Source organism: Orcinus orca, chromosome 18, assembly GCF_937001465.1.
Source record: "Orcinus orca chromosome 18, mOrcOrc1.1, whole genome shotgun sequence".
Taxonomy (NCBI): Eukaryota; Metazoa; Chordata; class Mammalia; order Artiodactyla; family Delphinidae; genus Orcinus; species Orcinus orca.
The window spans coordinates 66,409,503-66,426,197 of record NC_064576.1 but is presented as its reverse complement, the minus strand read 5'-3'; the positions used below and the strand labels follow the sequence as shown (position 1 = coordinate 66,426,197).

Here is a 16,695-nt window from a genome sequence, read left to right as displayed (position 1 = left end):
AGCCTGTTTTCCTTTCTGTGCCCACAGCATGGTCCCGGTTCAGGTGTTCATTTCCTCCAGCAATTGTTTCCTAACGCATCTCCTACTCCCAAATCCTGGGCTATTCATTGCTCTCAGATTGTTTTCCTATAAATATAGTTCTAATGTTGTCATTCCTCTGTTCAAAAGTCTCACAGCAAACTCCTCACTCTGGCACTGAGGACCCTACATGATGATCCCAATGTTCCTGATTGTCTACTATCACCAACCTGTATTCTATATTATAAACTCAGGTGCCACAAAGCACCAGCATTCCCCAGAACTTGTTTTGCAATTTCTTTCTCAGTGTCTTTACTCATGCAATATTTTCTTCCCAAAACAATCAATCCAAACCCTGCTTATCAAAACCGGATCTAAATTTCAAGGCTAAACACAAAAGCGCCATCTTCAGGAAACCTTTCCTGATTTTAATTAACTGAAAACTCACCTGGACTTTAACCAGAACTTTCTCTGGACTTCTTAGACAACAGTCTCACTCTACCTTGTGGGTAATCATTTGTGTATTTGTTTTCTTCCTCTATAAGACTGAACTTTGAGCAAGACTATTATTCACTTATGTAACCCCTATGTCTATCACAACAATTAAAATGTGTTGCACTCTTCATTATAGAACACAATGCACTTCATATGGACACAGTGGTTTTGACTGACTGTTGACTAAGCAAAAGGTTCATTAATGATAAAAATTAATTCTGGTAATATGGACAAAAACACTAAGCTGCCTCATTTCATATATTAGATGCCTTAAAAAGAACACATATACACGCAGTCAACTTTATGACTCGTTGCTATAAGGAAAAGTGTTTGAGATATTTTTTATCTAGATAGAATTTTCATATAGTGAGGGCTATATGAATTCTTTAGGCTAGATAGTCCTGATAGTAATAAAAAAGGCATAAGAAGCCTGCAACAAGATTTTGATTTTTTTGGTCTTTAGCATGAAAAATTTTGTTTTGCTAAAAATCTAAGTTCGGAATGGGAACCAATCTCATTTGTTGCGACCACTGTTGATATTAATTTACAGATGAGCAATAAAAGAACTGAGGCAATGCAAAACAAATTTTACAAATATTCTGTGATTTACCGGCAGGAGGATTTAATTAACAAAAATATTAATATGCAGAAAATATTAATAAATGATTACTGGAGTGAACAGGACATGAGCCTGTTTTCAGATATGGTATTCATCCAGACAAAGTCACAGACAGGTGATGTGAAGATTCCATAATGTTTTCAATTAGAGATTCAGAGAATTAGAGATAAATGTAAAACACAGGAAATCTATTTTATAGAATTAACTGTCATAGAACTGATGGTAAAATAATTGATTTTCACAGAAAAACTGGTATAAGCAGTACTGTAAACTAAAAAGATATAGCCAATAAATGACAGCTAACTTTAATGATGCAATGACCTCATAACAACATATGGGTCATCAGATGAATTTTAGATCTAGGAAAGGTTGGGTAAAATCCAGGTTCTTGACTTCCTCTAATAATAAACTGATTTTCAGTAAAGATCTGGCAACTCAAAACTTTTCAAATTATTTAAACCACAATGGCTCCATCGTCCCACTGAAACTTATTTTTCCCTTGGTACAGAGTTTTGGGGAGGCTACTGCCAGAGGTCTCAAGTCTGCAGTGACGGGTATCTAATTTTAATAGTGCACCTCTAGGTGAGCACATTACTGGGGGCTGACTCATGGTTACTAAAGTCACCAGAACCAGCTTCCTCTCACCCAAGTTGCTGGGAAGTGGACTTCTTCATGAGATAGTTGCTGTGGAGTCTGCCCCAGAACCAGGACAGACAGTCTTGAGGGGTATTTTGAGACACCACAGTTTATTGCTTTTCCTTGGGAGACTGGGAATAAACACTGCTGACAATTCTTGTCCTTTGGGTTTCCCCTTTCTAGAATAAATGTAGACTATACCATCTGTCCTGCAAAAAAATTGATTATTCTAATCATCTTTATTAGCAGATCTGGATACTGCTTCCAAATCTCCACAGCAACATGCATTCTTCCTTTTCGCTAAGTTCTTACTGCTCTCTGTTCATACATCTGTGTAGTCCATGATGAAATAAACACTAATTATGCGGCACCTTATATAACAATCTATTTACCTTCTCCTTGTCTGAACAAAAAGCTCCTTGAGAGCAGGGATCCTTTTTAATTGTCCCATATCCAGCTACTGCCTGGTATAAGATGGATGCTCAAAAAAATATTTGTAAAATGAGTTAATGAATAGTAGACTTTGGTCACTATCATGTATGTATTCAAACTATTTTCATTCAAAGAAAGTGACTTTACAAACTTCAATGAAAACTAACTTCACCTGCTACGTATTAAGGGCTCCACTTTGCACCACCCAAGGATATAAGCTTCCTAAGGAGGTACATTTTTTGGCTGCTTCTCAAACTGGACTCACTGGATCCTTTGGTCAAGTGGGCTAAAATGTCACAAATCGCCCGCCATCCCCAGCATCTGTCCCTCATCTTACCACATAGTTATGTTCTAAATTTAAACGTATATTGAGAACGGCAGAGGCATGTCCATGAACAGGCAAAATAAGTCCCTAAAAGGGACAGAGGTCCTTAAAAAAAAATAGCTCTTCTACTTTTTCATCCCTATGCTGAAAATCAACTTGATTTCATACAAATGAATGAAAACTGAAATGTTTGAACGGAAAGTTAATTACTAGCTACAATGAGCAAATGGAAGAGAAGTAATAACAGCTTCTGAACTGCCAGGTAATTGCCGGCAAACAGAAAAGACTGTCTTTGAATTGAAGTTTGGAGGGGGGAGGAATCAGCTTTAACAGGACTTGGGGATTTAAAAATCCCTAGTAAAGAATTCAGCTGTCATCCTTATCATGGAAATTAATCCTAGCATCAAAACTAGCCGAGCACTGAATATCAGGCTGGAAATGCTGACCAAGTAAATTTTTATACTAAGAAATTGTTATGTTAGCGTATAAGTTATACCAAATATTTTAGACATTAAAGATGTATTTGTAATAAAATGTATTGTTCACTTCTCAATATATTAATAGTTTAATTATTCAGACATTGAAAATCTACTCAACTTTGAGTCCTAATCCTGATTTTGTTACACTAATAGCAAAATTATTGATATAATTATGAATCTCACTAAAACTGCATAATTTGTGAGAAAGTCCTTTCTATTCTCTCTTCTCCTATTTTTCCTAATTATAAGGCCAAGTTTTCCAGCACTTAGTTGCTCCGAGGCATATGCACCTATTTATTAGTTGAGTTTGTTTTTATGCCATCAATCATTACTTGTTCAAATATTTAGTGGCGATTTTTTTAAAAAACTCTGGAAATCCATAAGTATTGCACAAGCTATATAAATATCTGAATTTATATGCATGCACATATAAAAAATACATAAAAGTTCACCTGAATTACTCTCCAATTTAAGATCTGAGCAGAGGACTTCAATGATTTAATACTGAATTCTAAGGCAGCACAGCAATAAACTCATAAGCCACATATCATTTCCCTTTGCCAAGTTTAACAAAGTGGATGGAGAAAGAAGAAAGATGGTAACATGTAATGATAATAATAATATTTCATATTCATGAAGGCCGGATTAGGCTGCAGCTATTCACATGAGAGAGGGTAGGGGAAAATGGGTATGAAATAATCCAAGGGTCCCATCTGGTTAAGAGTTGTTTTCTTTTTAAAAGGTATTTTTCAGACTAAAGACAGCTGAGAGGCTCCAGACACCTTAGTAGCCTCCTCTTCTGGTCCTGACCAGATTTGAGTCAGGACACCCAGCTTCAAAGAGCTGCCTCTCCAGGAGGCCAGCGCTACCCTTTCCTTGCTTGAGCTTCAATCTCAGAAAAGAGGATCAAGATAGGCTCTAGGAACAAACATTGCACTGGCTCCTTTGTTTTGGAAGAAAGGCAGAGTATGAAGTTCTCGGTCACTTTTGTCAAGGAAATCAGATCAAAAGGGATGTACAGAGGGTCAGGTCACGGTGAGTGCACGAACTCTAGTCCTGCCAAAGCATCTCCGGATCTTGGCAAAACTTGTTCCTGAGTCCAAAGTGGATCCCCACCACTGAGGCCTTCAGCGTCCCCAGAAATCACAACAGTGTTATCAGGTGGAGGAGGGGTCCCAAGAAGACTTCCAAAAGCAGCGCTAGGCGGGAAGGGAGCAGAAAGGCTCTTTTCCTCCACCAGAGAGCAGTACCTTTTTGCAAAGCCCAGCATTTGGTGCTTGCCTACATCTGTTGTCACAATCAAGATGTTACCAGAGTTCCCGTGTTGCCTTCATATTCAGAGGCATAGGAATGGCAGGGTGCAAAGGGATCGGATCGCTGCCTCCCAATGAAAGTTGGTGATAAACGTATAGAAGTTAGTTTCATATTAAACAAAATCCATTTCTGCTCTCCTCCTGCATCCAGCACTGATTTCCAAGATGCTTCCCAACTGCCTCTTAACATCTGACTCAAACACTTTCATCCTCACTTTCTGTAGAATACTTCAATTTTCCCATTAAATTAATGCATACCCAGCTCACTGGGTGAACACATTAATAAATACTTAAGAAAAAATTTTTGGTAAGATTAACAATCATTTCCATTCAAAATAAGGTGATAACTAACCAGTTCTTAAAAGGGCCATTTGAATGGTTTTAGTGGTCTGCTTTAGAAACTTTGGGATGGGTGTTTAAAAAAATAAAGAGACAAAAGCAGTAACATATGTAATATGTGTGTGTGCACGCGCGTACGCACACACGAATATTTTCAAAAAATAAAGATTCTTCTACCTGGCTTGCCAGTTACCTCTGCAGGTGCCAGGCCTCCCTAGTTTCCAAAGACTTCTCTTCCCTTCCTGAGTGGGCAGGGCCCCTTCTCCCTACCCTCACCTCTACCCCAAATTAGGCCCCCTGCTTCCTCCTCACCTTGCCATGGACCCCTACCCAAGGATTCCCTCCCCACGTGGCCAGGCCCCCCACCCAGCCCCTAGTTCCGAGCCTCACCACTGTCCCCCTCAATGTCCCAGGCCCCATTGCTGCCACCCGCGTTCCTTCCTCTTCCTGGGCCACTATCTCCGCGTTCCTGGACCAGTTTCACGCTGTGGCTGCCGAACCCGTCGCGGAAAACCTCTCTTGGGGACTGCGAGCACCACGTGTGACCCTAAAACTCCAGATCTCCTCTCCCGCCCTGCCAGGTTACATGCACCAAACCCGGGCCAGCCAGGGGCGGCCTCTGTTACGCAAGGACCCAAAATGACCGAGGACACGCCGCCACCACGAATTAAGAGGCCCCGGAGCAAACCTGGTGCCAACTCGCTGCTACTTGCCCTCTCTCTGGGAGGAGGTGTAGGTGTGTGAGCCGGGGAAGGGGAGCGAGCCGCGCTCTCAGGCGGGCGCTGTCAAGGCGCCGCGGTCTGCGCAGCCCCGAGGGCCCTGCGTCGCTCTCCCGAGCCAAGGTTCTCAGGAGCGGGCCGCGGAAAAGACGTTAGCGGGAGGAGTTAGCGGCTGTTGGGAGAACGGGTTCGAGGAAACAGTCCCTTCCAAACCCCGGCCATCGCGGGGTGGGCCTCCTTCCTCCCTCCCAAACATCTGCCACAAGAGGCGCAGGTACCCACGGCGACCGCCCGCCCAGGCACGCCCAAGCACGCCCGAGCAGGTCCGGGTAGGACGAGCCGGGGCCCGTCGCCGGTTGGCCCCACACGGCTCTGAACGCCCAGGGGACGCCTGCGTCCGCCCGGAACATGCCAGGTGAGGGGACGCCATAGCGATGCGGCCTCAGAGCGCGCACGCCCCCTGCGGTTGGCATGGAAACGGCCCCGCGAGGCCCAGGAGCTCCGCTGATTGGCCGATTTAACAGACGCGGGGAGGAGGTGTTGAAAGTAAATAGCTCCGAGCGCTGGGCCACCAAAGCTGGGACTCTGGCTCCCTGACTGGAATCTATTAACATCTCTGTCTCCTTCCGCCCCGCCCCCTTCGGCGGCTCCTCATTCCCAGTCTTCGTGTGCACTTGCTAATTGTTTGAGACAGATGTATAAAGATATAAGACGGAGAAGAGCGAGGCCCGCTGTGGGTTCCAAGCAGGTTTTGGAGACTTCTGACTTGTGGGAGGAGGGCCGCGGAAGAGCACCCTGCTTATCACTTGGGAAAGGGACGTACTTTCCCACAGTGATGTATCCTGGGTCATTTGTTTGCAGGCAGGGGGGTGGTGGGGTGACGAATAAGCATAATAGCCCGGAAAGACACGGGCTTGTAGATTTGGACTCCCAATTAACGTGGGGCTTAGCGTCTCGGCTTGGAGGTTTGTCAGACGTCTCTCTCTCTCTCCTACCAGCTGTCAACCAGATCTTGGAAGAAAGCCTGGAGAGATTCAAATCGCTGTTTTGGTTCAAAGCAGCTTTGATCGCTCGCACGGTGGCTTAGGCCCTTTCAGCCCTAATAATTGCAGGGAAGATATCTGTCACAGTGCTCTCTCTTCTGGAGATTCACTGCATCCTTGGAGCCCCTGGTGGAAGAGGTTGACTAACCAGCTTGTCTGTTTCTCCTTCCTTGCTAGCAGTAGCCTGTGGAGACTGAGGCTATGCATCTCAGCAGCTCCAAGAGTGGAGTAGTGCTGGCTCCAGTGTCCCGAGGTCCTGATGCCTGTCAGATGATAACCAGAGCCCAGCTTGGCCAGGATCCGCCACAAAGAACAGTACTAGGGGTGCTAACTGAGAATGGGCAGTACAGGAGGACCTGTGGCCAGGTAATGTCTGAGAAGAGCCAGGAAGGCTGCTCGCTGAGAAGGGCTCTCATGTCTTGGTGGGAGGTGGGTTTCTCTTGAAATTTTACCTCCAAACTCTTCTTGAGTATTCAACCATGGAATCTGGACTATAGGGACATTTTTTTTTTTTAAAGATCACATTGTGAGGTCCCTTTTCCAGCTAGAAACATGAATAATTTTCTTTCTTATTTTGCCAATATCAAGGAAATAACACGTACTGTTTAGGTCAAGTATGTGTAAAGTCAGTTAAGTTCTGGGCTAAAAGGAAATGTGAATGCCCCAAAATAAACTACGGAACTGGGGATCTTCCAGATTGGAGTGGTATTCAGATTGATCTAGGCTGTGCCTGAAGCATCCTGGATAACCTTTGTTAAGCTCATTGGTGATGGTGTTAGAATCAGGATTGGATCAGCTATACTAGATTACCTCCAAATGCATGCTTCAAAAGTCGGCTTCTCCTCGGGACAAAGGACAGTTAGGCAAACGGATCATGGGCCATCTAATATCAGTTGCTTGTGCTTAACTGATCAAAGGTACCTCCCTTAACAGACTGTAAACAAATTCAGACACTTAAAATGCGAATGAGGAGTTTGGATCCTTAAGAATGAATTTTGAAATTAAAAAAAATATTCCTCAAGTATGTTATTAAGCAAGCTTCTCATAACTGTGCCTTAAGCCTGTACTGCACATCTATAGTGGAATGAAGTTGGCAATAGTACAGTGGAATAGGTGGGCAGGTATTCTTTCCATTGTATAGGTGAGAAAATTTGAGAGGTTTAAGAACCCCCCACCCCCCAAAAAAAGCCATGATGGAGGCCAGGTCAGAAGCCTCATCTACTGACTCATCTACTGACTGTTCAAGGCATCTGTGTTTTGGTGGTATCTAGTTATGGGAGAAAATTACCCAAAGTAATCTGTTACAAGCTTTGGAAAAAACTGAGTAAAGGTGGTTTTAACAAACTTAATTTGCTTAGCGATGTTTACTTCTTTAAACTTGAAGTCTAAAACCTCTCATGAATTGGTAGTTACTCCTATGCTCACTTTAAATTCATAACCGTTAGCTAACCTCTATGTTGCCAGGCACTACCTCTACATTTCCTGGTTCTATTCCTCTACAACCTTCTTCTAGAAACCGTCTATCTTATACTTTCCCTTCTCTCTATCCTCCAAAGCCTCTATCTCCATCCTTCCTCTCAGCTAATAACTTTATATCCTATTTTCCTAGAAATATAGATGCACCCAGAAGAGAATTTCCACATGCTCCCATGTATCATATACTCTGCCATCCCCCTCCTGCTTCGTGACCCATGTGTCCCTGCTCTCATGTAACGTGAACCCCCATGTGTGCAGCACACCTGATGCCCTCTTGCCTCTTCAAGGATATCATTCCATCAGCTCTTCTTTCTCAGTTTTCTTTTCTCTACTGGGTCAAACCCAGAAGCATGCAAATATATTGTGATTTTTTTTTTTTTCAGTCTTAAATACCTTTCAGCTACAAAGCTCTTGGCAGCAACTGTCCCATTCACGACAGTGTTTCTTGAGAGTTTGCCTACTGTAAACTCCATCAGGATGAGGATTTTGCACATCAGGTTTTGTGCTGTATTTCCAGTGTTTAGAATAGTGCCTGGACAGGGTAGCATGCAAGTGTTTGTTGAATGAATACTCTGTCTCAAATTCTTCTCTTGTTGTCTTTGACTCAATTCTTAATCCTTTCCTTACTTGACTGATTGGTGGCATTTGACACTATTGATCACTCTTTATTCCTTGAAATAGTTTCTTCTCTCTCAGCCTGGAAAACACGGCTTTCTCCTGGTTTCCCACCTAGCTCACTGGCCACACCTCCTCAATATCTTGGTTCTTCCTCATCCAATATCTAAAAGCTAGAGTGTGCCAGGGCTTAGTATTTGATCTCAATCTGCACGCACTCCCTTAGCAATCTCTTCAAGTCTCCTGGCATTAAATACCATCTATCTGTTGATGACTCCTTCTTCTATCTCCAGTCTGGACCTCTCAGCTATGTTGCAGGCTCACATGGTGAGCTGCCTACTTGATGTCTCCATTTGGATCATGCAGTAGGCATCTCAAACTTAGGCGAAACCAAACACGAACACTGGCCCCAGACTGCTCTTCCCAGAGTCTTCCTCATCTCAGTAAATGGAATATCCATCCTTCCTGTAATTCAACCCCAAAACCTTTGTCATCCTTGACCCTTCTTTTTCTTCCACCCCACATCTAATTTGCTGAGAAAATACTATTGGCTGTATTTAAAAAATGTCCAGAACCTCATGTATTATTCTCATTATGTCATATAATAAGGTTCTACATCTTATAGGAGAATTTATGCATAGTATGCATTTCTAAAATCATCATGTTTCTAAGTAACTAGGTTTAAATGGGACCTTTACAGGAGCCTGTTGACTAAAAGTTAACTATTTAAGGAGGACAATAGGAACTCAGTAACTATGTGTCAAGAACCTCGCTGGGTTGGTATAAAAGCCTGTCATGCTACAAGCACAAAAACTGATTTACAATTTTCCATCCACATGTGGTACCTAGTTCACTTTGGAGGAGAGCTATAGTTTTTCTTTTTTTCTATAATCTTGAGTTCCCTTTGATAAATACATGAGGAAGATGACAAATTTTAGGTAGCTCCTTTCCCAAATGTCAAATGTAGACGAAGATAAGGGCAAAGTCATCCTTGGGAAGCTTCATTTTCTGAAATTCAATTGCAGACATAGATATTTCAATTTAAGATTCCTCTCATCTTTCCAGCCTGCTGGTTTGAGTCACATGGGTTCTTAGCACCTATGAGGGCTACGGGGTGGCCTCTAACAAGAAACTTAACCCTTTTCTAGGGGATCACAGCACTCAGGTTTTTCTCTGGGTCAGAAAATGTCTTCCCTCCAGCTGGAAAGAAAGCGCTGTCTGCCAGCGGGGTTCAGGGGCCAGCCAAGCAAGGATTTGACATGTACATGGACAAGCCTGAGCAAGGCGACAGAGACAGCTGCACAGGGCGAGAGGGGATGGCATTTGAGGATGCCTATGAAGTAGACACCAGAACACTCAAGTCAGACCTTCACTTCCTGCTGGATTTTAACACAGGTAATGGAACTCATCTGTGGCTGATGGTACCCTGTCTTTGTAATCATCTGCAGCATTTAGTAGCATATAACTAGCAAGAGAACACCCTGAGTAGTAACTATTTTCACAACTGCCTGTAGAGGGTTAGTGGATGGAACTAGTTTTTAAATCAAATGTTCTTACCTGATACTGTTGAACCCCCTGCAGTTTCCCCTATGCTGGTAGATTCATCTCTCTACTCCCAGTCTGAAGATGCATCAGATTTTGGTACAGATGTGATAAATGTGACTGAATATGCTGAAGAAATTCATCAGTACCTTAGAGAAGCTGAAGTGAGTTTTCCCAACTTCTCCTTCAATTGCCAGCACCCCAAGCACTTCATATTAAGATAGTTATACACTCTTGGCCATAACCATTAGTGAATGGCATTCTTGTGACATCTAAACATGAGAACATTTATGAAAAATAATAGTTGTGAGGTGAGTAGCAGTTATTTGGACTATTTCTCTTTGACTCAAAGGGTTTGTATGGGGCTTCCCTGGTGGCGCAGTGGTTGAGAGTCCGCCTGCCGATGCAGGGGACGCGGGTTCGTGCCCCGGTCTGGGAAGATCCCACATGCCACTGAGAGGCTGGGCCCGTGAGCCATGGCCGCTGAGCCTGCGCGTTCGGAGCCTGTGCTCTGCAACGGGAGAGGCCACAGCAGTGAGAGGCCCGCGTACCGCCAAAAAAAAAAAAAAAAGGGTTTGTATGTTAAGTATTTCACTCTTGGGGATAATGATTATTGCCATTTTTCCCCTCCTTTAAGTCATCTGTTAACTAATTGCATTACAGAACCAGAATTTCTCACTTTCTTCCATATCATGGTAAAGATTTATCTGGCTCTTGACTGAGTTTCCTGCTAACCTTTGCTCATGAGATTTTTAAAAACCTTTGCTCATAAAAATTTTTCTGTGGTGTAATCTTTCTAACATAGCAACTATTTGAATATCAAAACTCTTTCCCCAAACAGATAAGACACATGCCCAAAGTGCACTACATGAGGAAACAACCAGACATCACAGAAGGCATGCGAACAATTCTGGTGGACTGGCTGGTTGAGGTGGGAGAAGAATATAAGCTTCGGGCAGAGACTCTCTACCTGGCCGTCAACTTCCTGGACAGGTTTCTTTCCTGCATGTCTGTTCTGAGAGGGAAACTGCAGCTTGTAGGAACAGCAGCTCTTCTCCTGGCTTCGTAAGTGTTCTTCAGCTCAAATAATGTGAAACTTCAGCCTGTCAAAACACTTGATTTCCGTTCCCATTTATTGAAGGAATGCAGTGCTCGATAAGTAAAACTTATTCATGCCTCCTTTGATAGAATGTCATCATTTTTACAGTGTTTACTGAGAATCTGAGTCTTACCATATGTTCACTTTTCCATTTGGATGTTTAAGATCCTCTTAACAAGAAGTTCAATATCATGACTAAGGCAGCCATCAGCTCAAATTCAGGATCCAATTTAACTATTTTGTGGTGTAGTCTTTTGGCTGTATTCTAGTATGAGTAAATGTCCTATTATAAGAGATTTTGGTTACATAAAAGTCTTCTCTTCATGATCTAGCAAGTGACTCATAATAACACAGTTTATTTGGTTATAGTGAATAAGCTATTTTAGCTGGTCCCTGTTACTATCAATCATTCATAACAATATCTAATTGTGTAGAAAAGGGCTAGGTTGTGGCTAATATTCTTTTAAATAAGTGACCTGCTAGTGAATGGTAGTTTCCTTTCTATTCTTCTGGTCTCAGACATAATACTTATTAATGCCTAAAATATTGCAAACATTTCCCTACAGAAAGGAGAAACAAAACCAAAGAATCGATAACTGTGAAATTGTATCATTATCTATCTCTTGGATATATAGCATCTTTTGCTAATTCAATAGAGAAAACTGGACATGATCTTTCAAAAAAATCTAAGACCAAAGGAGTTTTTTCCTACCATTGTGTTCAACATAACATTCTTTTCCAAAAGATGATTTGGGGCTTCCCTGGTGGTGCAGTGGTTGAGAGTCCGCCTGCCGATGCAGGGGACATGGGTTTGTGCCCCAGTCCGGGAAGATCCCACATGCCGCGGAGCGGCTGGGCCCGTGAGCCATGGCTGCTGAGCCTGCGCGTCCAGACCCTGTGCTCTGCAACGGGAGAGGCCACAACAGTGAGAGGCCCACGTACCGCAAAAACAAAAACAAAAACAAAAGATGATTTGAAGTCTATAGAATTAAGAGGAATTCACCCACATGTCTGTCATTCAGAATCTTTCAGCATATCAGAAGCCAAAACCTAAAACTCCCAGTTGGAAATTGTTACTATCTCGTAGCAGTAAGTACGACATATCCTTGTCATACTCATGTTCTTGTTCTGGAAACAAGCTCCTCCTCTTTTCACACCTGTACCATTTCGTGATTTGTAAGTGATATTTAAGTCTGCAAGGGCCATGTGACAGGCACGGTTGTGACAGCACAAGAGGGAGAGCACAGGGTCGAAGCTTTACTTCCCCAAACTCTTTCCCTTTTGTAGGAAATATGAAGAAATATATCCACCTGGAATTGATGAGTTTGTCTTTATAACTGATGATACCTACACAAAACAACAACTGCTGAGAATGGAACACCTGCTCCTGAAGGTCCTGGCTTTTGACCTGACAGTGCCAACCACCAACCAGTTTCTCCTTCAGTACTTAAGGAGGCAAGGGGTGTGTGTCAGGACTGAGAACCTGGCCAAGGTAGGCCACATGACTTCCAAGAACTTCAGTGCCAAATGGATAAAAAAAGCAGCCTCCTTCAGTTCTTCCTTCCTTTTCAGTTCTTTGCCTTGGGCCCAGAAAAGCTTTTTGGCAACTGGAAGAGAACTAATTCTAAGAACATGACTTTTGCTTACGAGACATTGCTATTAATCGTGTTTGGCAGACACGGGTTGTCTAATCACCCAGGTCTTAGAAAAAATTTAAGCTTGGAAACTGTTCTCTTGTTATATACAGACTATATACAAGCAATACCTCTTAGGTTTACAGAATGGGAACAAGATAAATATGGCTCTATTTGGCTCTAATCTAATCCTAACTTGTTAAGTAATGAAGCACTATTTGGTCATTTGGAGTTCTAAACTTTAGTTGAAGGCACTAAAGTATTGGTTTGGAAAACTTGGTTTCCATCCATAATGATCTAATATATCTGGTATTTATATGCCATGCAAAGAGTAATAAGGGTGTCTCTATAAATTTCCCAATATGTTTCTTTTAATTTGATAAGTTCCCACTGGTACTGTTCTAGCCTATGAACTGCATGTATTTGCCTGATAAATTAATAGCTTTAACATGGACATATTTTTGCCTTTGGCTGAAGGCTCTAGTCTGCTCCAGTGGCCAGAGCAATGCTACTTGACCAGCATAAACCTGCACTACTATAGTATATGTTACCCATCACGTATACTGTATGGTTAGGCCAAATACTTGCCTATCCATTTTGAAATTTACTTGAAATTTATTACAACGTAAATGTTATTCTGGTTATGGACAGGCATAGCAATTACCAACCCAGTGAATAATTTTGAGCATCTATTTCTGCGCTTATCACTAGATGCACACTGAACAAAGATGACACAGTTTGTCCCCTTGACATTTCTAGGTTTGCTTGTAACCTTAGTCAAATTCCTAATTCCAATGAGATTTTCTCTCTTGTGCTTAGTATGTAGCAGAACTGAGTCTCCTTGAAGCTGACCCGTTCTTGAAATACCTTCCTTCACTGATCGCTGCAGCTGCTTACTGCCTGGCAAACTATACTGTGAACAGGTACTTCTGGGTAAGTGCTTGTTGCTTCTTTCTAGATGAACCTCAAGGCCTATCTAAAGTCTGCTCAGTAACCCTGAAGGCTTAGAATAGGCTGGCCTCTTGTGAAGGAGAGTTAGTTTAATAAGGAACTGGTTGCCTTGCCAGCAGACTACAACGTGCCGCTGAGTACTGCAGGTCAGTCTTCATGGCTTGGACTCAGTGGCTTAGCTCACTGGGGAGCAGAGGTTGCAGGAAGTCAAGGGGATGGTGGTGGCAAGCTTATTGAATGGAAGCAGGTCTGGAAACCTCAACACCCACCTTTATGCAAGGAGGGCTGTTGTAGTATAAGCATTGACCACTTCAAGGCAAAAGATGTTGACTTTTCCCCTCTGTGTAAAATAACCTGGGTCCAGTTAGGATGGTCAGAGGTTGTATCAGGCTTTCAAAGGAACAGGGCAGTTAGCATTGCTTCTTAGCTTGTGACGGTTGGCAAGATTAGAGATGGGCCCCTTAGATTTGGTTCTGAAGGCTCACTTTGTGCTACAAGAGTGGGGCATCTACTTTTATTTTTCTAGAATTCTTAGTTTTTATTCTGAATTTGGCTAAGACTCATTCATATTCTATTTAAATAGAGTGTACAGGTAAGTAGAGGCCCTTTAGAGGCCAGTAAAAAATCCTGCTCATGAGAGAATGAACTGTCCCCAAATTGAGCATTATAATTGTACAATGTGAGCAAATTTAGAATTCTGTTTTTCCTAATATCTTATTTCTAAAGACTCTGAGGAAGGATTACAGTTTCTTTTGAGATGAACATGGATACTCACTAAGTGATTAATCTCCTTTATTTCACCATTTTATCTTCAGATTTCTGATATCTTATAAAGCTGTATGATGCAATTTTCTTCTTTTGTCTTTTGTTTTGATTAGCCAGAAACCCTTGCTACGTTTACAGGCTATTCATTAAGTGAAATTGTGCCTTGCCTGAGTGAGCTACATAAAGTGTGCCTGGGTATTCCCCACCGACCTCAGCAAGCAATTAGGGAGAAGTACAAGGCTTCAAAGTAAGCTCCTGAGATTCTCTTACCTGGGCTCACTATTTAAAGCTTTAACGAGTGATAGTAATTTCAGAATTAAAAACACAACAAATTGCATATCTGGTGCGAGGATGGAAGAGTAAGGTTTCATGTCAAATCAAGAAAATCAGTTTGGAGGGGCCTAGATTTATAACTTGTCAGCATTGTAGTACATCTAGTCAGCCAGCTCCTTCCTTTCTGTTAAAACTACTAGAAAGTTTTCTGTGGCCCTCATGAGACTTTATGAAACCAAAGTCCTTGGCTTGTGCTGAACTTGCTTTGGGTCTTATTTCAGGTACATGCACGTGTCTCTCGTGGAACCACCCGCAGTCCTTCCTCTACGATAAGTTTCAGAACCGAAGCGCTTTCAGAACTTAATCTCCAGATCAACAGAATTGGTCTTGATTTTTATAGGTTTCTGCAGGTTGGGTCAAACTAGTGTTGCTATGATATAGATGACATATTTTTTAGAATGTAAATGTATTGAGGTTCTCTTAGACATTGGTAGCTTGTAATATAGTCTAAACTTCCTAAAGAATAAACAACTTGCCTTCTGACCACGTGTTAGGCTTATTTACTGATTTCCATGGCTGACACACCTGCCTGGAATTTTAGTTGAGAGTATTACAAATGTCATCTTTATTTCAAGAACGCTTCTGTGTTGGTTTTATAAATCTGGCATGCTATTAGGATGATGTGTTCTGAGGAATCCAGAGACTTTCATGTGTGGTAAATAGCTACTCGGAGACTCTTTCCTCCCTGTCTTTTTACTCCTCATGTAGGTCTCCATAAGTTGGCAAGGGATGAACTCCAAGCCTAAACAGATTAGTGAAGGGATGTAAACAAGCACGGTCTATTCTAGTTTCTCTATTGGACCCTAGGCAGTAAAGACAGTGGGTTGAGGACTGAATTGGTCGGGTAACTCTGAGAGGTAATTTACATTTAATTCTCAGTCAGGGAAATGATGCTTACTTTGTAAAGGGATACCATTATGTCAACGTCCAGTTTTGATTTAGTCACTCATCAAGCATATATTTTAGCCCTAGAAGATGCTCAGAGAGGTAGAAAAAGAAAATTTTACCAGAGGATGGGACCTCAGAATAATTAAGCTAATCTCTCATATTCATCCCTTGGGAGATATCCACGCTAAATGCAGCTCAAACTCAAATCATTCAGGATCCTCCAGTTCAACTCACTACATATTCATATATGGCTCCTTTCAGCAGCACTTACATAGTACACAAGATAAGGAAAACTGAAGCAAAAACACACTGTTTCAACTTTCTTTTAAAGATTGGTAGGCAAATCAAGAATAGACTTGGCCTTGAGGGAGAGTGGTGCTTACTGGGGATTGAACAGAAATTTTGTTAATCTCCAGATTAGTAGCCCTGGATCAGTAGGCCCTGGACGCACACTGGCCTTCTGGCGGTGTGTGTTCTGCTTCACAGAAAGGGGTGATGTGGATTTAGGCCTTTAAAATAATGGCATAGCATCTCATTTCAGCCTTATTTTTCCTCTCTTTTCCTCCCCGGCGAGCACTGAAAGCAAGAGCCAGGGAAGTGGGAAGATTGACGTATCTGTTTGGAGTGGACAATTTGATGTGGCAGTTCTGACATTTAGGGCTAGAGAAGGGCTGGGAAAGATGCATAACGTTGAGATGATACGTCAAAGTAGAATGTCTCACAGAAAGAAAACGTAATAGGGGTTATTTTCCCGATGCCTGAATCCATCTCTGTCCTCGTGCTCCGGCTGTCACTGCCTTGGCTTCGTTCCCGTCATTTCTCATATGCACCCCTCACTGTAGCAACCTCCTGATGGCTCTTCAGTTTCCTTTTCCCTGTTTCCAGGGTTTTCTGAAATGAAGTTGATGGCATCTCTTTCCTGCGTCTAATTCTTCAATTCCGCATCACCACCGGGATAAGATAGGGGGCATGCA

At 42.4% G+C, this 16,695-nt stretch overlaps 2 protein-coding genes across 10 annotated transcripts in view; one reads left to right on the top strand and one right to left on the bottom strand.

Annotated features, from left to right (window-relative positions):
• Positions 1–16,695, bottom strand: part of SPART (spartin) — a 273,868-nt gene that overhangs the window by 84,104 nt on the left and 173,069 nt on the right. Inside the window, exon 1 of one of the 2 annotated variants that reach the window (XM_033410120.2) lies at positions 5,345–5,367. The exons of the other annotated variant lie outside the window; for it this stretch is intronic. The gene's annotated coding sequence lies outside the window, so the exon portion shown is untranslated. Of the gene's footprint in view, positions 1–5,344; positions 5,368–16,695 lie in introns of those variants that run through there. 2 annotated transcript variants of the gene reach the window in all.
• Positions 5,375–15,316, top strand: CCNA1 (cyclin A1). 8 transcript variants are annotated; one of them, XM_049701375.1, is made up of 9 exons: positions 5,375–5,392; positions 6,599–6,784; positions 9,658–9,904; positions 10,091–10,215; positions 10,893–11,116; positions 12,438–12,642; positions 13,604–13,717; positions 14,614–14,747; positions 15,055–15,316. In XM_049701375.1, exons 2-9 carry the CDS (start codon positions 6,620–6,622, stop codon positions 15,104–15,106), a joined length of 1,266 nt encoding a protein of 421 aa, XP_049557332.1. In that variant the 5' UTR covers positions 5,375–5,392; positions 6,599–6,619; the 3' UTR covers positions 15,107–15,316. The 8 variants fall into 8 exon arrangements, with proteins under 8 accessions (XP_049557332.1, XP_033266015.1, XP_049557330.1 ...); XM_033410124.2 differs by lacking the exon at positions 5,375–5,392 and adding an exon at positions 5,482–5,790; XM_049701373.1 differs by lacking the exon at positions 5,375–5,392 and adding an exon at positions 5,482–5,790 and having other exon boundaries at positions 6,596–6,784.

Bases quoted from the DNA above. Each gene is read 5' to 3' on its own strand.
- CCNA1 (XM_049701375.1), top strand. From the start codon at position 6,620: ATGCATCTCAGCAGCTCCAAGAGTGGAGTAGTGCTGGCTCCAGTGTCC. The intron at 6,785-9,657 runs GTAATGTCTGAG...ACCCTTTTCTAG, and splicing joins ACAGGAGGACCTGTGGCCAG to GGGATCACAGCACTCAGGTT. The intron at 9,905-10,090 runs GTAATGGAACTC...AACCCCCTGCAG, and splicing joins CCTGCTGGATTTTAACACAG to TTTCCCCTATGCTGGTAGAT.